Genomic DNA, 17,133 nt, shown 5'->3' with positions numbered 1-17,133 from the left:
TTATGTTTATTTTTTTTAATAACTCTAATGAGTAATGTTCTCGTTGTACATAAGATCAAAACAATTTTATCCGAAATAATAATTATTCTATGAAGTTCACATTGTTTGATTATTGTGTTAAAAATCTAACATGGTGATGCGAAACCTCAAGACCCATGTTTGAACCTTAGAACTTTTTAATCAGTTTACAACAGAATTTAGATCACAATTAAAAAAAATTAAATTTGTTCAATCACTCAAATGGTAGAAGTTAAATAAAACCCAAAAAAGATAAATGATGTCATTTGAACCTAATCCAAACAAGTACAAAAAATAATTGAAATAAGAAATCAAAATTGAAATACAAGTGATAACAATTGTAGTCTAAATCAACACTTTGTGCATAAAGTGGAAAAAAAGCCAAAATACCGTTCACTCAATTCTAAAATATTTGATTACCACTCATGATGTCTACAAAGATTAGTTTCTTTGATATTTATAGTCAAAAAAATTAATGATAAGTTACAACACAATAACTACAATTATAACTTTCACAATAACTACTCTAATTATAGACATGTAATTATTATGTAACTTCTTGTAACTTCAATCTTTTTAACCAACATCATTAATTGTTTGTGACACCATATAACTATGAGCTCATTCTTGTAATAGCACTAAGACAAGACTTAATTCCAAATGAGTTACATTTGACTATATGAGCTTAATTAATTCAAATTAAAATAACACAATCTAAAATATTTAAAACAATTCAACTAATCCAACTCATATACAAAGCTTATTCACCCATTACCAATAAAACTCAAAAAGCCCAAATTATCCCAAATCATTTAAACTCAATTAAAATTACGAATTTAGGCTGTTCAAAAAGCTCATATTTAAACTTTTCACAATTGGTCAACCCATCATACACATGTTTTTGAGTGAAAATTTGGAGCAACTCTTTAAACTTCTTTACATTTGATTTTGTTACAGGTCCGTTGAAACTTTCCAAGTTTGAAATTTTATTTGCGTTCACGTCATTTGAAATTTGCTCCAAATCACCTTTTGATGCTCTTTGAGTATTTTGAATGTTTTTAACCTTATTTGCATTATGGACTCCATTATTTCAATGCGATTGCATGGGTGATCCATACTTCTTCCTTCATAATTTTACTACCTTGCCATTTTCTACCAAAACTTGTGTTAACTCAACTTATTTTGTAATTCTACTATACTAGACTTATAATATCAGCGGTTCAATATTGCAATATCTCTAAACTAGTAATTGTTGATAATAACACATTCTTTTCGATCTATCTTATTAGTCAGTTTTTTCTTATTTCAATTATAATCTAAGAAAAAATATTAGACAAACTTTTCTTATTATTCATGATAAAAGATATTTATATAAATGGAAAGCGTTGGTATAAGTATCTTCTATCAACGAAAATTTTATATTCTTAAATATTCTCTTTTTTTCATTGTTTAAAAAAAAGTTAAAAGCGTGCAAGAGATCAAAAATAATACTCCATTGATTTATTGATATTGAATAAAGCATATTTAACAAAAATATTTAATTTAAATATTAGATAAATAATATTCTACCGTTATCTATATAAGTATCTTCTTTGTTTCTTTACAAAATTGAATTTAAAATCTTATTTACTGGATAAAGCATAAGAAGCAGTAATAACATTGTAGGATAAATTTGCCATCAGCCGGTTCATAGCCTCAGTTGGGTGAAAAGAGTCCCAAAACACATACTCTTCTCTGTTTGAGCATGGAATTTGCCAAGGAATGCATTGTCCAATTTCTGACACTTCGCAACATCCTTTCGCAAATACCGTGAAACCTGATCAAATTCATAATAAAAAATCTTTTCAATTTGAATGTTATGATAGTTAATAACGGATAATTACTTCATATATTTATAAAACGAGTACTCATACCATCAATAGGCGGATCAGGATTGAGAAAAGAAAACTTAGCATCAACAAGATCTCTGTTAAGTTGATCTACGAGTAATTTAAGTCTCTTGTTGAAAAGCTCAGCTGCACTGTTCATTTCATCGACACAAAAAGATCCCTTGGTATCATGGGTAGCGAGCGAAAAAGGAATACAACCTATTTTTCCCAAAGCAAACACAGCCACCTTTCTTGCCCCATAGTTATATAATCTCTGCAATGAAAACCAATTAGACGTTAGGTAATTACTTCACTGACCCACATAGGATAGAATCGGAGGATAAACAAACGAGGTGATTCATTTTATTGAATTAGATATTTTTACAGAATGAAATTTCAATAGGACATTACATTACTTGTGCTCTAGAAAACTTTTATATGCATAAGTTTATAATGAATATAAGTACTCACCCTTAACTGTTGAGAGTATTGATCGACCAGGATGGTTGCATATTGGTCAGGGGTAAAGTGATAACTGGTGGAATAAAGCTTGGGCATGAAGTAGTTGTTGAGGTAGTCATTGTTTCCCATTCCCACTGAATATAAGCACTTGTTTAGATACATGGCTGGACTTAAATTTTGGTTCTTTAGAAGCTCAGTAATCCCATCCACTATGATTTTGTGGTTTTCTAGTTGCCTGTCCAAATCTATATTTGTACCCTACAAAAATAAATATATATAAATCAATAAATCGTAAGTTTCTCGAATAAGAGATTAGTGAGAATAAACCTTAACAATATGATTATAAAGAAATAAACCACATATATAATAACAATCAATATTTTATAAACGATGATTACTAATAAAAAACGATAAAAAAAAATAGTAAATAAATTATTAAAATAATAATAAATTATTATCAAAATACGATAATAAATCATAAAATTATTATTATAAATGATCACGTCGAATGAAATACCTATAGTTTCAAATAAAAAGAGATATCTTAAAATTAATACCAAATGTTTGCCGGTTTCTTCAAGAATTCCGGCTGAACCAGATGCATAGTTAACGCCCGTGAGAATATCTACCGAAGTGTTAAAAGTTGCTGCGAAAGCTGGAATATGGTGTTTGAAACCCAGAAGTTCAGCTGAAAAATCAATTAGGAAGAGATTAATTTTCATTTATCCTGCTCAACGATGATAAGTATATAATAAGGATCCAAATATTCTATTTTGTATTTTTTCTTCTTTCTTTCCAAGTAGAAATTCCAAAAAAAATAATGGCAGAAACCAGTTGCTCCATATGAGAAATATTGCTTAATAATTAGATTCCAAAATTTCAAATATCTGTTTAATTAAAATTTTCTCAAAAATTTAATTAATTTAATTAAAAATTAAAAATTCATTAATTATATGTACAGAGGAACAAGACATAACAGATATAAAACGAGTAAATCATAAAATTTATATCTGCCTCATACCTATTAAAAATTTATAACTTTTTGCCAATATTTGTCTCTACTCCATTTATTATGAATTTTTACCCATTGAATTCGAGCAAGTTAGAGAACTACTTACCCTAATGCCCGTATCTAATATTAATTCTTGTCACAAAAAAAATCGTATCGATTAAAATGATTAAAATATAATAAAAATAAAACCTAAAAAGAACAAAACTTGTCTTAAATAATTTACTAATGTAAGAGAATTTAATAAAATATTCTCTTTATTTTTTACTATTTTTAGATATAAAGTAATAGAACTATTCTTTTGTTATTTACTAAAAAATATATGTATTTAACGTTTTTTTCGTATTTTATAAAAGAATTCATATGTTTATCGCATTAAACGGTATAGTTTGAACGTTTAGTATAACTATTTATATCGAAAAACTTGTAAATGTGTAATAATTAAGAATTAAAAGAAAAAAGAAAGTCTCTAAAGGCACTAAGTTGGTCAAATATGGGACAAGAAAATAAAAATAAAAAGATTCATGTAAATCGAAGTAAAGAATATATATCTATTAGTAAAAGGGATTAAAGAGAAAAAACCAATAATATCGACGATAGTTCGACCGTTAGTGAATCTTCCGATATGACCATCAGAATAATCAATGCCATAAGGAAAGTAATCAACTTTAGCTTTTGTCTCTAAGTTGTTGTTGTTGCCATTATCTGCTAACGAATCTCCGAATATGAAATAACACAAAAGCTGCGCGTCTTGGGCATTATCTAGAATCGATTTACACTCTATATGAATATTGAACAAGCACACCATCACCACCATACCCACCCACATCTTCATCTCCATCTTCAAACAAAAAGAAGAAAATAGGGAGAAAGGAGAAGAAGATGCAGGAAGAGAATAGTGGCGAAGGGCTTTTATTCTGGTATTGCTAATAAAAATTGTTACTTTCAGACGTGTGTGTATGCGTTGTGCGTACATATATATATATACACACACACACAGGCCAAGACCGAATGAATAGAAACCAATCATAAGTACCTAAAAATAAAACAATACGTTAAGTGTACAACTAAGTTGCAAATCATGATATTGACCTATGCCCAACTTTACATGTTCTCCATGTGTACATATAAATATATAGTTATATTTAACTTTCTGTAACTTAGCATGGAGAGACTTTAATAAACTTTTTGCTTTATTATTTCTATTTCTAAATCTTTCTCTCTATTGTAGTTTTTTTTTTTTTTTTTTTGTTGGAGAGTGAAGGCATGCATATTTCAAATAGCTTTCTATTTGCAAATATATATATACACACACACACATATATATATATATATTAAATTTTAAATAGATAATTTGGTATACTAATCATAAGATTATACACCATAAAATGTACTTTATAATAACATTGCACTGTAATATCTAAAGGGGAGATAAGATATAATACTTTCATATAATTCAAGAATGAAAGCGAATACAGCATTTTATATGATAAAATTTAAAATAAAGACAATTTTTTTTTTTATTGTAAATTCTAAGGTGAACATAATATATTCAAATATCTACATTTATATAAAGAGATTTAAGATCAAACAAAATATCTTCCCTGTGACTTAAAGCAAATATAATGTTTTTGAATGTTTGAATTTTAAGTTGAATATAATGCTTTATAATAATCGAATTTAAAGTTAAACACAATATCTTTATATGATAGAATTTAATACGAACGTAACACTCTATTGTGATATAATTTAAGGTGAACACATTTAATAATTTTTCTTAACCATTTTTTGGTTTTATGTGTCTTAATATTTTATTTTCTAATGAATTTTATGTAATAATCTTAATTAATTTTAATATATTTAAAATTAATGTATGAATATAATTTTTAACTTTTTGAATTTTTATTTAATGTAAAAATGAAGAAAAATAAGTAGAGAATAAGATTAAAAATAATTTTTTTTTTTAAAAAAGTGAAAATTTGGGTTCTGGAAGTGTTTTCGAAAGAAAAATAAAAAATTGAGGATCAAAACGTAATTTAAGAAAAATATGCCAAGTAGGACGCCCAGTCAGCAGCATCGACGAATCGCAGTGCGTCGCGTGGCAAGGCACGCTGGCGCGGTGCCATGCCAAAGGTCATACTGGCAATCTGCATGACTGCGATCAGACGGTTTGGATTTGTTCCAGTGCGTGTGGATGGTCTGGATCCATTCTCCCTTTAAACGTAATCGTACGGTCCAGATCAAATCGCGATGAACGGTTCAGATTCACTTCTTATTTAAACGTGATCGGACGGTTCAGATCAAATCGCGATGAACAGTTTAGATTCACTTTCTATTTAAATGCAATCTGACAGTGCAGATCAAACACGATGAACGACCCAGATTAAAAAAAGACGGATATAAATACCATACTTTACACCAAACCCTAACCCTAGCTACCAGACCCCTTCGCCAGAGAAGAAGAACCAATCGTCGGGAAGGGAGCCGACCACCGACTGCCAAAAGAGGTAAAAAATTTTCTATTTATTCGAAATTCGATTTGGAACACCCCTATGACCAAATCAGAGCAAAAGGACCAACAGATGAGCTAAAAACTACGGGTAAAGCCCGACGGCGGCGGCACCGCGAGAAAAAACAAAAAACACCTTCGTGAGGCCTTCTCGATTCCCGTTATGTGCAATTTTTCACAATTGTAATCATCATTCTTTTTTTTACAGGTTGACTGAAGTGAAACACCCAACCGCAAAGGTGAGCTGGCGGAGCCACCGCACCAGAAACTCCGTTGTCAGTAAGCCTATATTTTTTTACTTTATTCGGCCAACTGATATCTCTTAACATGTTTTCTCGCAATGAGGAGTACAAAATGGGCCAAAATTGGCTGAAACTGGCAAAAAACGGCTAGACTGAGGCAAATTGCCGCCATGCTGGAATCTCAAAATTGGCCGAAAAGGGTTTCTAACATCTATTTTGGGTTCTTGGAGTATTTTTAAATACTTAGAGCGTGTTTTAATCCCTTAAAAGAAAATTAAGGGAACCTGAGAACCGCCAGTAGACACAGCCAAAAGTTTAGCATTCGAACACCAATTCGAGTAAGAATCCATCACTTTATTCCCTGTTATGGAATTGAAGTCTAATTATAAATAATACAGTATTTTACGTGATTTAAAAATATCGATAATTAAAGGTTACTAATGGAGTATGAACCGGTTATTTATTACTATTTGTCATGTTTTAATTGATTGATTAGTTTTACAGTTTCAAATGTATGATAATTTACTAGAATTGGTATGATGATCCGTTTGTGTTCTTTGATGCATATATTGTTTGTTTTGCATGGTTCACAGTTAAATTGAAAAATTAAATGTAAACGGAAAATTGCTTGATTAACTGAATGGATGAATGATAGCCTTATTGGATATTTTGGGAGATGGTAGATGAATCGGATACATAGGAAACCCAACCGTGAACGTTTCCTCATATCAGACGGGGTATCAAGGATTTGTATTTTGGCGCTCATACCGGACGGGGTATGGGAACGACCCATTTCACCCTCATACCGGATGGAGTATTGAGAGATGACATCTTTTGGTACTCATACCGGATGGGGTATGGGGACGGTCCGTTTGTTGAAAAAATTGAATAAAAGTTCACGCGTTGTAGGGACATCCCTATAGACCCCCATGGATAAAAGTAGGCTGATAAAAGAGAAAACTATTGTTTCGACTGATTAAATATGATATTATGATATTGTTTATGTTATTGTCTTTATATGTCGGTTTTGTAAATCCTGCTACGGTAAGTATGCGGTAAATAATTTTACTCATGATAAACGAATTTACTTAAATTGAGAGCTCCATTATTTATTTTTATGATTTTCACAAACTTTTATTTCTATGTCGGTGAGTAGTGTGATATTCTTATTAAACTAGTGTAACTCACTCTTTCATTAACTATTTCAGATCAAGATGACTAAGATCCAAAGCCTGATCCACAAGAGGGTTGTAGGTAGGACGTTCAGTTTGTTTACTTTTCATTTATTTCTTTAACTATTAGTTGTTCTTTTAGAAGAGTCATTCCCGTAATCCTATTGGATATCCTGAATTATTGTGTGAGGAATGTAAACTTTAACGCTATTATTTTGCTTCTGTACTTAATTTATAATTTACTTCTTTTGAAGTTTCAGGGTCATTACATTTTATCCTTGATTTTTTTTTAGTAAGTTTCATTTACAAGTGTTTAACCAAAATCTCTTTTTTTTTTTGGTAGACTATAATTTTAAGAAATTAGTTTTAATTTTTTCATTAGTTTCTATTTTCTTTTTTTTTCTTTTTATTACCATTCTTACCTAAGTATTTAACTTTATGCCTGTTGAATCTTTTATTATTTTTAAATACTAAAATTTGATAGCTATAAATGTAAAGTATTTAAGTATAAAACGTACAAGATAAAAAGTTATAACCTACATATATATATATATGTGTATATAAACTAATCAATTAAATGTAATTTGTATGAATTATCTTGTATATTAAACCAAGTACAAGCGCGTGCATTTAGCATTCATTATAGGTACATAAAAGTTAAAATAACAATAAGAAATAAAAAATAAATAAATTTTTTTATCAATTTGATATTTGCTTAAAAGTGCTAAAATTGATAGTTGTAAATATAAAGTATCTAGGAATAAAACGGTATAAGATAAGAAGTTATAATTTATATATTTGTCTATATAAACTAATCAATTAAATGTGACGTGTATGAATTACCTTATGTTTTAAACCAAATATAATTGCGTGCATCTAGTATTTATTATGGTACAGAAAAGTTAAGACAACAATAAAAAATAAAAAATAAAAAAAAAATTTCTATCAATTTGATATTTGCTTAGAAGTGCTAGAAGGCATGTTTCTATTTCCATTTATAGTTAAATTAGCATAGTTTACTAAACAAAATGATCAAAAGAAAATATTGAAACATATTATCTCTATATAAATTGATCAACTAAAAGCAGTTTACATGAATGATCTTTTGTCTTAAATCAAGTACGAGAGTATGCATCTAGCATTTATTATGAGATACAATTAACATATTACAGAGATGTTAAGGCAATAATAACAAATAAAACTTAAACGAAAAACTTCTATCAATTTGATATTTGCTTAGAAGTGCTAGAGGGCATGTTTCTACTTCCATTTATAGTTAAATTAGCATAGTTTACTAAACAAAATGATCAAAAGAAAACATTGAAACATATTATCTTTATATAAACTGATTAACTAAAAGCAGTTTACATGAATGATCTTTTGTCTTAAATCAAGTACGAGAGTATGCATTTAGCACTCATTATGAGATACAATTAACATATTACAGAGATGTTAAGACAACAGTAACAAATAAAACTTAAACGAGAAACTTGTTATAAATTTGATATTTGCTTAGAAGCGTTAGATGGCATATTTTTACTTCCATATATAGTTAAATTAGCATAGTTTACTAAACAAAATGATCAAAAGAAAACATTGAAACATATTATCTCTATATAAACTGATCAACTAAAAGCAGTTTACATGAATTATCTTTTGTCTTAAATCAAGTACCAGAGTATGCATCTAGCATTCATTATGAGATACAATTAACATATTACAGAGACGTTAAGACAACAATAACAAATAAAATTAAACGAAAAACTTCTATCAATTTGATATTTACTTAGAAGTGCTAGAGGACATGTTTCTACTTCCATTTATAGTTAAACTAGCATAGTTTACTAAACAAAATGATCAAAAGAAAACATTGAAATATATTATCTCTATATAAACTGATCAACTAAAAGCAGTTTACATGAATGATCTTTTGTCTTAAATAAAGTACGAGAGTATGCATCTAGCATTCATTATGAGATACAATTAACATATTACAGAGACGTTAAGACAACAATAACAAATAAAATTAAACGAAAAACTTCTATCAATTTGATATTTGCTTAGAAGTGCTAGAGGACATGTTTCTACTTCCATTTATAGTTAAACTAGCATAGTTTACTAAACAAAATGATCAAAAAAAAATATTGAAATATATTATCTCTATATAAATTAATCAACTAAAAGTAGTTTATATGAATGATCTTTTGTCTTAAATCAAGTACGAGAGTATGCATCTGACATTCATTATGAGATACAATTAACATATTACAGAGATGTTAAGGCAATAATAACAAATAAAACTTAAACGAAAAACTTCTATCAATTTGATATTTGCTTAGAAGTGCTAGAGGGCATGTTTCTACTTCCATTTATAGTTAAATTAGCATAGTTTACTAAACAAAATGATCAAAAGAAAACATTGAAATATATTATCTCTATATAAACTGATCAACTAAAAGCAGTTTACATGAATGATCTTTTGTCTTAAATAAAATACGAGAGTATGCATCTAGCATTCATTATGAGATACAATTAACATATTACAGAGACGTTAAGACAACAATAACAAATAAAATTAAACGAAAAACTTCTATCAATTTGATATTTGCTTAGAAGTGCTAGAGGACATGTTTCTACTTCCATTTATAGTTAAACTAGCATAGTTTACTAAACAAAATGATCAAAAGAAAATATTGAAATATATTATCTCTATATAAATTAATCAACTAAAAGCAGTTTATATGAATGATCTTTTATCTTAAATCAAGTACGAGAGTATGCATCTGACATTCATTATGAGATACAATTAACATATTACAGAGATGTTAAAGCAATAATAACAAATAAAACTTAAACGAAAAACTTCTATCAATTTGATATTTGCTTAGAAGTGCTAGAGGGCATGCTTTTACTTTCATTTATAGTTAAATTAACATAGTTTATTAAACAAAATAATTTTAAAAAAATACTAAAACATATTATTTCTATATAAACTGATCAACTAAAAGTAGCTTACATAAATTATCTTTTGTTGTACGAGAGCATGCATTTAGCATTCATTATAAGATATAACTAACATATTACAGAAGCGTTAAGACAACAGTAACAGATAAAATTTGAACGAAAAACTTTTTATAAATTTGATATTTGCTTAAAAGTGCTAGAGAGCATGCATCTATTTCCATTTATAGTTAAACCATTATAGTTTGCTATATAAAATGATTAAAAGTAACTTGTATAGGTTATCTTGTGTATTAAAAAATCAAGTACAAGCATGTCCACTTAAGCATTTATTTTGGGTTACAATTAAATTATTACAGATAAATTAAGACAATAATAACAAATGAACAAGCTCCGACTGATTTGAAATTGTTGAGTGAAGACAATTAATTAATTCATGAATAGGGTATTTGCTTTCTTGTAGACACGTAGTCTGTCATTTATTACTGTTATTATTACTATATTTATTGTTATATAAAGTAAATTTAAAATTATCACTTGTCATTTTTTTTATATTTTTAAATAATTTTATATATAATATAATATATATTAATTTTTATATTATTTATATATAATCATAAAAGTTCTTCTAAAATTATAATATGCACCCTATATAACAATCAAATCTAGTTATTATTACTATAGTTATTGTTATATAAAGTCAAAGAGATATGGCTCAAGTTTAAATAATAAATTCAATAATATTGATATTATAACATCTGAATTATATATTTTTATTTTAAAATCTATATTTTGTAAATTTTGAAATACCACTAGCTAGAAATACGAAAATACTTCACAAATATTTCAATTTATTTAAAAATTTATATGCACTTACTCTTATAATTAATAGACATCCAAATGAAATGAAATTTCACGATTACCTCTCAAATATATTACTATGACATGAACAAAACTATATAGCATAACAAAAACACTCATGACACACTATATGTAATACAACAAGAATACTTTTGATACACAAAATTGATATATCCTAAAGTTGGGCGAGCCTACGAATATCAAAGGGATAAGCATCCGAAGCAGATTGTGCGCTGTATGATCTCCTCCCGATGACAATATTTGCAGCCTCAGTTGGGTGAAAAGCATCCCAAAACACGTATTCTCTTCTGTTCTGGCATGGTGGTTGCCCCGGTAGACAAGTAATTTGTCCGTTGTTTCTCCCAACTCCACAACATCCTGCATTTGTCACTCGAAATCCTAACATTGAACAAAACGAATTTAGTTTAATTATTTGTAATATCTCGCATTCTAGAGTTGTACAATATAAAATATCGGTCGAAATTATAGAAAAATAAACTTAAATTACCGTAAGCTGAAGGATTATTGATTAGGTCCTGTGAGATGCCATAAGCATTGATGTAAACGGCTTTTGCATCATTGAAATTGTTATTGAATTCATTAACCAGAGATCTCAGTTTGTTGTTGAAAATTTGGTTTGCTGAGTTGATTCTTTGCACACATGTTCTTCCATCAGGGCTATTTTGAGCCAACTCGTTTGGGCTGCAACCTATTGCTCCCACTCCAATTAACGCCAACTTTCTAGCTCCGTCGTTGTACAAATTCTGTTCCATCACTAAAGAAATTTAATTGTCGCAAAATATTTTTTTTACTCAAAAACGTAATAAACTAATTAAAACTAAACTCAACTTAGTAATCATAATCTAAATTAGCTATATATATGAACACCGAAACATTTAGAATTTGGGTAAGATTTAGGCTTATTGAGGTTTGGAATGTAAGAGTGATTATATTGATAATCACTAGAAATTTTCTACAGTGATCCTAAGATTCATCTCTTTGTTGAAGTGAACATAATTTCACTATGTTTTTATGTCTGAGTTTTTCTTTTTTTTAATTTTCTAACTATTCAATCAATTTACTTATACCTGTCTACTCGAAAAAAAAATTATTTATACCCGTATAATACCGAATAAGGACTAATTTAACTCAAAATTTTGAGTTAAAAAAATAAAAGGACCTGAATTTGCTGGCTGTATCTTTGGATAAGATCATCAGCATACTGTTCTGGGGTGAATTGATTGCCAGTGTTGTAGAAAGTAGGCATGAAATAGTTATTGAGATAATCATTGCTGCCTAGTCCAATCGAGTAAATGCATTTGCTTAAATAATTTGCTGCTGAATTCTCATCTCCAAGCAACTGCACCACTTGTGATACTGTTCTTCTGTAATTATTTACTTGCCCTGCAAATGGAATCCTATCTCCCTGCAAACCAAACATTAATCAATTACTTTCTCCCATCTATATATGTTTTTGTGTACATATAATAATCTGTATCTGATCCGATGACTAGTTCTAGTCACGCCGTATAGATGATCCAAGTTTGAATCATATCTTCAGAATTTATCTTAAAATAAAAAAGTACATATATATATATATATGAAGATTTGATTTACCAGTTGTCTTCCTGTTTCCTCTCTAATTCCAGCAGCTGCTGATGCATAGTTTACTCCTCTAAGTATGTCTTGACCTCTTGCAGCGGAAAATGGAGGAATGTAATCATCAAACCCTAGAAGTTCAGCTTTAACAACAAAAGATTAAACCCATGTTAGATTTATTAACAAGAAAAAGTTTTTTTGTCCTAATAATGAAGTTAATAAAAATGTAAACCCTTTAGAATTGTGCAAACCATATTCTAAAATAAAGTTTCACAAATACATACAAATATATTGATGGGCATAATTTGAATTATCTACTGTAATTAATGTATATGCATGACTTCAACATTTTGTTTTGGAAAGAAGAATCATAAAAATGGATGTGATCCAACTAACCAATAACATCAACAGTTGTTCTCCCATTAGAAAATCTTCCTGTCGGTCCATCAGGAAAATCGATACCATAAGGCGGATAATCAGCTCGAGCAAGAGATCCAAGTTCGTTATTGTTACCATTATCGACCAATGAGTCACCGAATATGAAGTAACAAGGTACTTGCGGCTCTCCTCTTACTCTTTCGAGATTTTGAAACTTCAAAATTATTGTCATTACCATCACCATTGTATACAATAGTTGCCCCATTGCTACTGTCGGTAAGCAAGACTTGAAACTAAAAGAAAAGAATTAAAGCAAATGGGAATGAATGAGGAGAAGTTCTGAAGAGTAGGAGTATATATACACACATATATATATATGCATATGTATATAAGCAGACAAGGAAAAGAAGACATTGTTTATTAAGCTTTTACAGTTGAGAAGGGTTAGTTAGATGCATTAATTTCACGCGGACATAATGTGAGAGAGAGACTTTGCGCCACAGCCCGCCCGACTGCCTTATTTTCTTTCTTCTATAATTGAAATATATATATATATATACATATACTGGTGATTTGGGTTGACTTATACTTTATTTTTGTTTTAAAATATATATTTACTTGAATAACAATTATTAATTATTTAGTTCCATATGTTTATATATATATATATATAAGTAATAAAGAAAAACATATAAAGAAGCTTTAAAATTATAATTTTTGTTTTTTTCATGAACCCTAAAAAAAGTGAAGAAAAAAATTGAAACCCACAAATTCATTTCATCCATTCATGTCACTGTTACTTATTAAAGTAAGGAAAGATGAAATTATATCATCCAAGCTGTATATATATGTTTGGTTGTAATCATTTTAAAATTGCATGGCTTACTTGAAATCGTATATATAAATATATGTGAACTTGTGAAATTAAAAATTGGAATTTTTATTAATTAGTTGTGCAGATTGGGACATTGCTAATTTGAAGCTGTGGTGGCATTTAGCTATATATATATATATAATATATATATGAGCTGAAGATTTAAGAGTAGTTGTGTTAATTAATAATATGATTTTTTTAAAAAAATTTGGTTTCTGATTTCTCCATTGCTGCAATTTAAGTGTTTAATATACCTCTGTGTGTGTGTGTATATATATATTAAGGAGAGATAAAATTATTGACAAGGAAACAAACCCTTCAAAGGAAAACATTTTTACTGAAAATCAAGAGAAAGAAAGATTGTAAGAAAGAAAGCCATTGATGAATATGAGGAGGAGGAATATAAATAAAAAAAATCTTTTAAAAAAACCAGAAAGAAATTTGTTAAAGTCAAATCACTAATTCATATATAATATTAAATACTTAATAATTGAGTACTTAATGCTCTTACTATTTCTTACTTTATCTTTTTGTCTATATATATATATATATGTGTGTGTGTGTGTTTGTATTGTATTTGATCTCAAATCAAAGAGGAAAAAAATAAAATTTTTAAAAATTCATAGAGTTTTTTTATGGTAGTTGTGCGACTCCCAAGTGTAAATAGTCTACTCCTTTCATTTCTTATTAATTAGTTATTGAAAAACTTGTACTTATAAATAGAATTATTATATCGATGTGCTAGTTTGATATCAATTAGAATAAGCTCCGACAATTATCTTATGTAACGATTCTAAAATTTTTATATCTCTAATAGCCTTAACGTACTTCATTATTTAGAAAAGAATGGTGATAAACTTAAAGTCTTGTTGAAAGATGGATGATGTGTGAATCTAGCTTATACCTTATGCTTAATAAATTACGGTCTTCTCATTTCTTAATTGTTGCCACAATAAAATAAGAAATTCAACTATCTATTATAGAAAATGTCATTACTTATAATGTAAAGAGTTTGTTAAAAAAATAATTGATACCAACCGATATTGCAAATGAATATTTTTTGAAAAACATATTGATGACCATTGAGAAAAGATCCAAATCTTTAAACAATTATGTAAAAGAATTCAAATCATTGTGATAATCTTACAACCATCGTGAACTAGTTACGGATCTTAATAAATTTTTTTAAGAATGATGTTATGACTTTTAAAGTATTTAAAATCTATGATCGTACAAAACTTATCATTCATGATCAGTTTATATGTCTCACAATAAAAAATGTTCGATCCTACAAGATTAGTCATGTTAAACTTCGATTTATATGAATATCTAAGTAAAAAAAATAAGTGGTTGATCATTTGAATAGTTTAAATAATCATTTTCTAATCACTCATATGGTACCTAATCATTTAAAATCTTGAATTTTTATAACTATATCAAGATATATTAAATTTTACATAAATAGAGATATTCGCTATATAGTTACAATTGCATACTTTGTTATAATAACAGTAACAAAAAACGTTTGGTCAAAATTTATTTTTATAATCATCTGTATTGTAGTTGTTATTGATTTTTATAACGATGGACATTATGGTTGTTGTTTCTTAAATGCATCACATGAGAATTTTTGTTTTCTTTTAGCGGAACCCATTAAAGACGAGAGTTTATTAGGGTATAATACGATCTTCAAGATAAAAATACTTTTACCTTTTCGAGAAGTTAATTAATTTCATTTTATATTTCTTAAATAAGTCTCCAAGTATAGAAAATACACTTAATTTGCATCAAGAGGAGCGCCTAAGTATGGAATGGGAAGACTCTTAGTCTTGTACCTATATGTTATAAGTAATTCATTAACTTTTGCAAATTCACCAACTCCAATCCAAGAGCTCTTTTGAAAATTTGATATTCCATATATAGGCCAATTCTTTGTAAGTAGTTTTTAAAAATATTTGTATATATAAACCAAATAAAAGGACTTGCTTTTTTGGGTTGACAAAGAGAGTTAAGACCAATTCTTAAAGCATTAAATACAAGAGAGCTCGTCGGTCATTTGCCACAACATCATAAAGATTATATAAGAATGCTTATTGATAAACTATATACATATATATATATATATATAAAAGATGATTTAATGGCAAATAAATTTAGCATAAAGCTACTTATAGCTTCAATATATATATATATATATATATATATAGAGTCAAGAGTTGGGCAATGCATGACCCATTAAGCAAATTACCAATGTATACAATGTGGTCCTATAAAACCTTTCCATATTCATTATACATTACCTTTATCTGCTGATATAATTTAGTGCAGTACAGCAAGTGTGTTGACAAGGTTAAATTTGATTTGGGATGTTGACAAAAATCAAGGATCTGAAAATTGAAGTAAACCCATTTGAAACTATAAATCAACACAACTACCAAAAAGATTGAAATGTTATTTCTTCATATTAATTAAAATTTATTAAGGTAGGTGACAAAATTTAATGAGAGAGAGAGAGAGAGAGAGAGAGAGAGAGAGACAAAGTCATAGCAAGTAACATGGGTGAGTATAATGATCCTTAGCGTGGTTGAGACTATATACATATATATATATATATATGTGTGTGTGTGTAATGTGTGTGTGTAATGTGTGTATGTAATGTGTGTAATTAATTGTTCACACATCTAACACGTTCTTGCCGGCAAGTCACCAATTGATTTCGCTACTCTTTTGAAATATGACATTTTCCACAACAAGAATTGTCGGTTTTAAATCGGATTATACGTTGTTGTATGTACGTCTTTATTAAAATTTTAATTATATTATTATTTATGTACAAGTGATACATTCGTATTAATATGATTAATTCAAGCAATTAATGTAATATTTTTCAAAAATTTCGAAAAGAACAATTATTCTTTTCCAAATGAGATCTTATCGGAGGGTTAGTAAGATCTTAATATTATTATAAGAAATATCAAATTTAGCAAGAGATTTATAGTTGAATATACGAAGAATGAGCGAAAACAAGAAGAATGATAGAGAAAAAATAAAGAGAGAGAGAATAATTATCGAAGATTGAAAAAAATAAAATAAAATTAAGGAATTTTTCATTAATGGGAGTAAAAGAGTATTTATGTAGAGAGGAAAAAAAAAAGTAACTTATAATTAATTATACAACTA

The 17,133-nt window shown here is 28.2% G+C and overlaps 2 protein-coding genes across 2 annotated transcripts; both read right to left on the bottom strand.

Moving 5' to 3' along the window:
- Window positions 1-1,496: 1,496 nt before the first annotated feature.
- Window positions 1,497-4,480, bottom strand: LOC110825082 (GDSL esterase/lipase At1g29670-like). The gene is made up of 5 exons (XM_088211089.1): window positions 3,940-4,480; window positions 2,906-3,036; window positions 2,358-2,606; window positions 1,932-2,160; window positions 1,497-1,834 (listed from the first exon to the last, which is right to left on the bottom strand). The coding sequence occupies exons 1-5, from the start codon at window positions 4,385-4,387 to the stop codon at window positions 1,641-1,643; spliced, it is 1,251 nt and encodes a 416-aa protein (XP_088067215.1). The 5' UTR covers window positions 4,388-4,480; the 3' UTR covers window positions 1,497-1,640.
- Window positions 4,481-11,075: 6,595 nt separating this feature from the next.
- On the bottom strand, window positions 11,076-13,438 carry LOC110819747 (GDSL esterase/lipase At5g45670-like). Its single transcript, XM_022049059.2, has 5 exons — window positions 13,098-13,438; window positions 12,720-12,844; window positions 12,283-12,528; window positions 11,611-11,866; window positions 11,076-11,501 (listed from the first exon to the last, which is right to left on the bottom strand). The coding sequence occupies exons 1-5, from the start codon at window positions 13,342-13,344 to the stop codon at window positions 11,278-11,280; spliced, it is 1,098 nt and encodes a 365-aa protein (XP_021904751.1). The 5' UTR covers window positions 13,345-13,438; the 3' UTR covers window positions 11,076-11,277.
- Window positions 13,439-17,133: the final 3,695 nt, after the last annotated feature.

This window comes from Carica papaya, chromosome 9 (assembly GCF_054855325.1).
Source record: "Carica papaya isolate Zhongbai chromosome 9, ASM5485532v1, whole genome shotgun sequence".
NCBI classification, from domain to species: Eukaryota; Viridiplantae; Streptophyta; class Magnoliopsida; order Brassicales; family Caricaceae; genus Carica; species Carica papaya.
Note: the sequence above shows the minus strand (reverse complement) of the source record. Positions and strands in the feature narration are given on the sequence as shown.

Excerpts from the sequence above, each read along its gene's own strand:
- LOC110825082 (XM_088211089.1), bottom strand. The coding sequence starts at position 4,387 with ATGATTGGTTTCTATTCATTCGGTCTTGGCCTGTGTGTGTGTGTATAT. Across the intron at positions 3,037-3,939 it reads AACTATCGTCGATATTATTG|CTGAACTTCTGGGTTTCAAA; the intron begins GTTTTTTCTCTT and ends TTGATTTTTCAG. Across the intron at positions 2,607-2,905 it reads AAGAAACCGGCAAACATTTG|GGTACAAATATAGATTTGGA; the intron begins GTATTAATTTTA and ends TTATTTTTGTAG.
- LOC110819747 (XM_022049059.2), bottom strand. The coding sequence starts at position 13,344 with ATGGGGCAACTATTGTATACAATGGTGATGGTAATGACAATAATTTTG. Across the intron at positions 12,845-13,097 it reads AACAACTGTTGATGTTATTG|CTGAACTTCTAGGGTTTGAT; the intron begins GTTAGTTGGATC and ends TTGTTGTTAAAG. Across the intron at positions 11,502-11,610 it reads CAATAATCCTTCAGCTTACG|GATTTCGAGTGACAAATGCA; the intron begins GTAATTTAAGTT and ends GTTCAATGTTAG.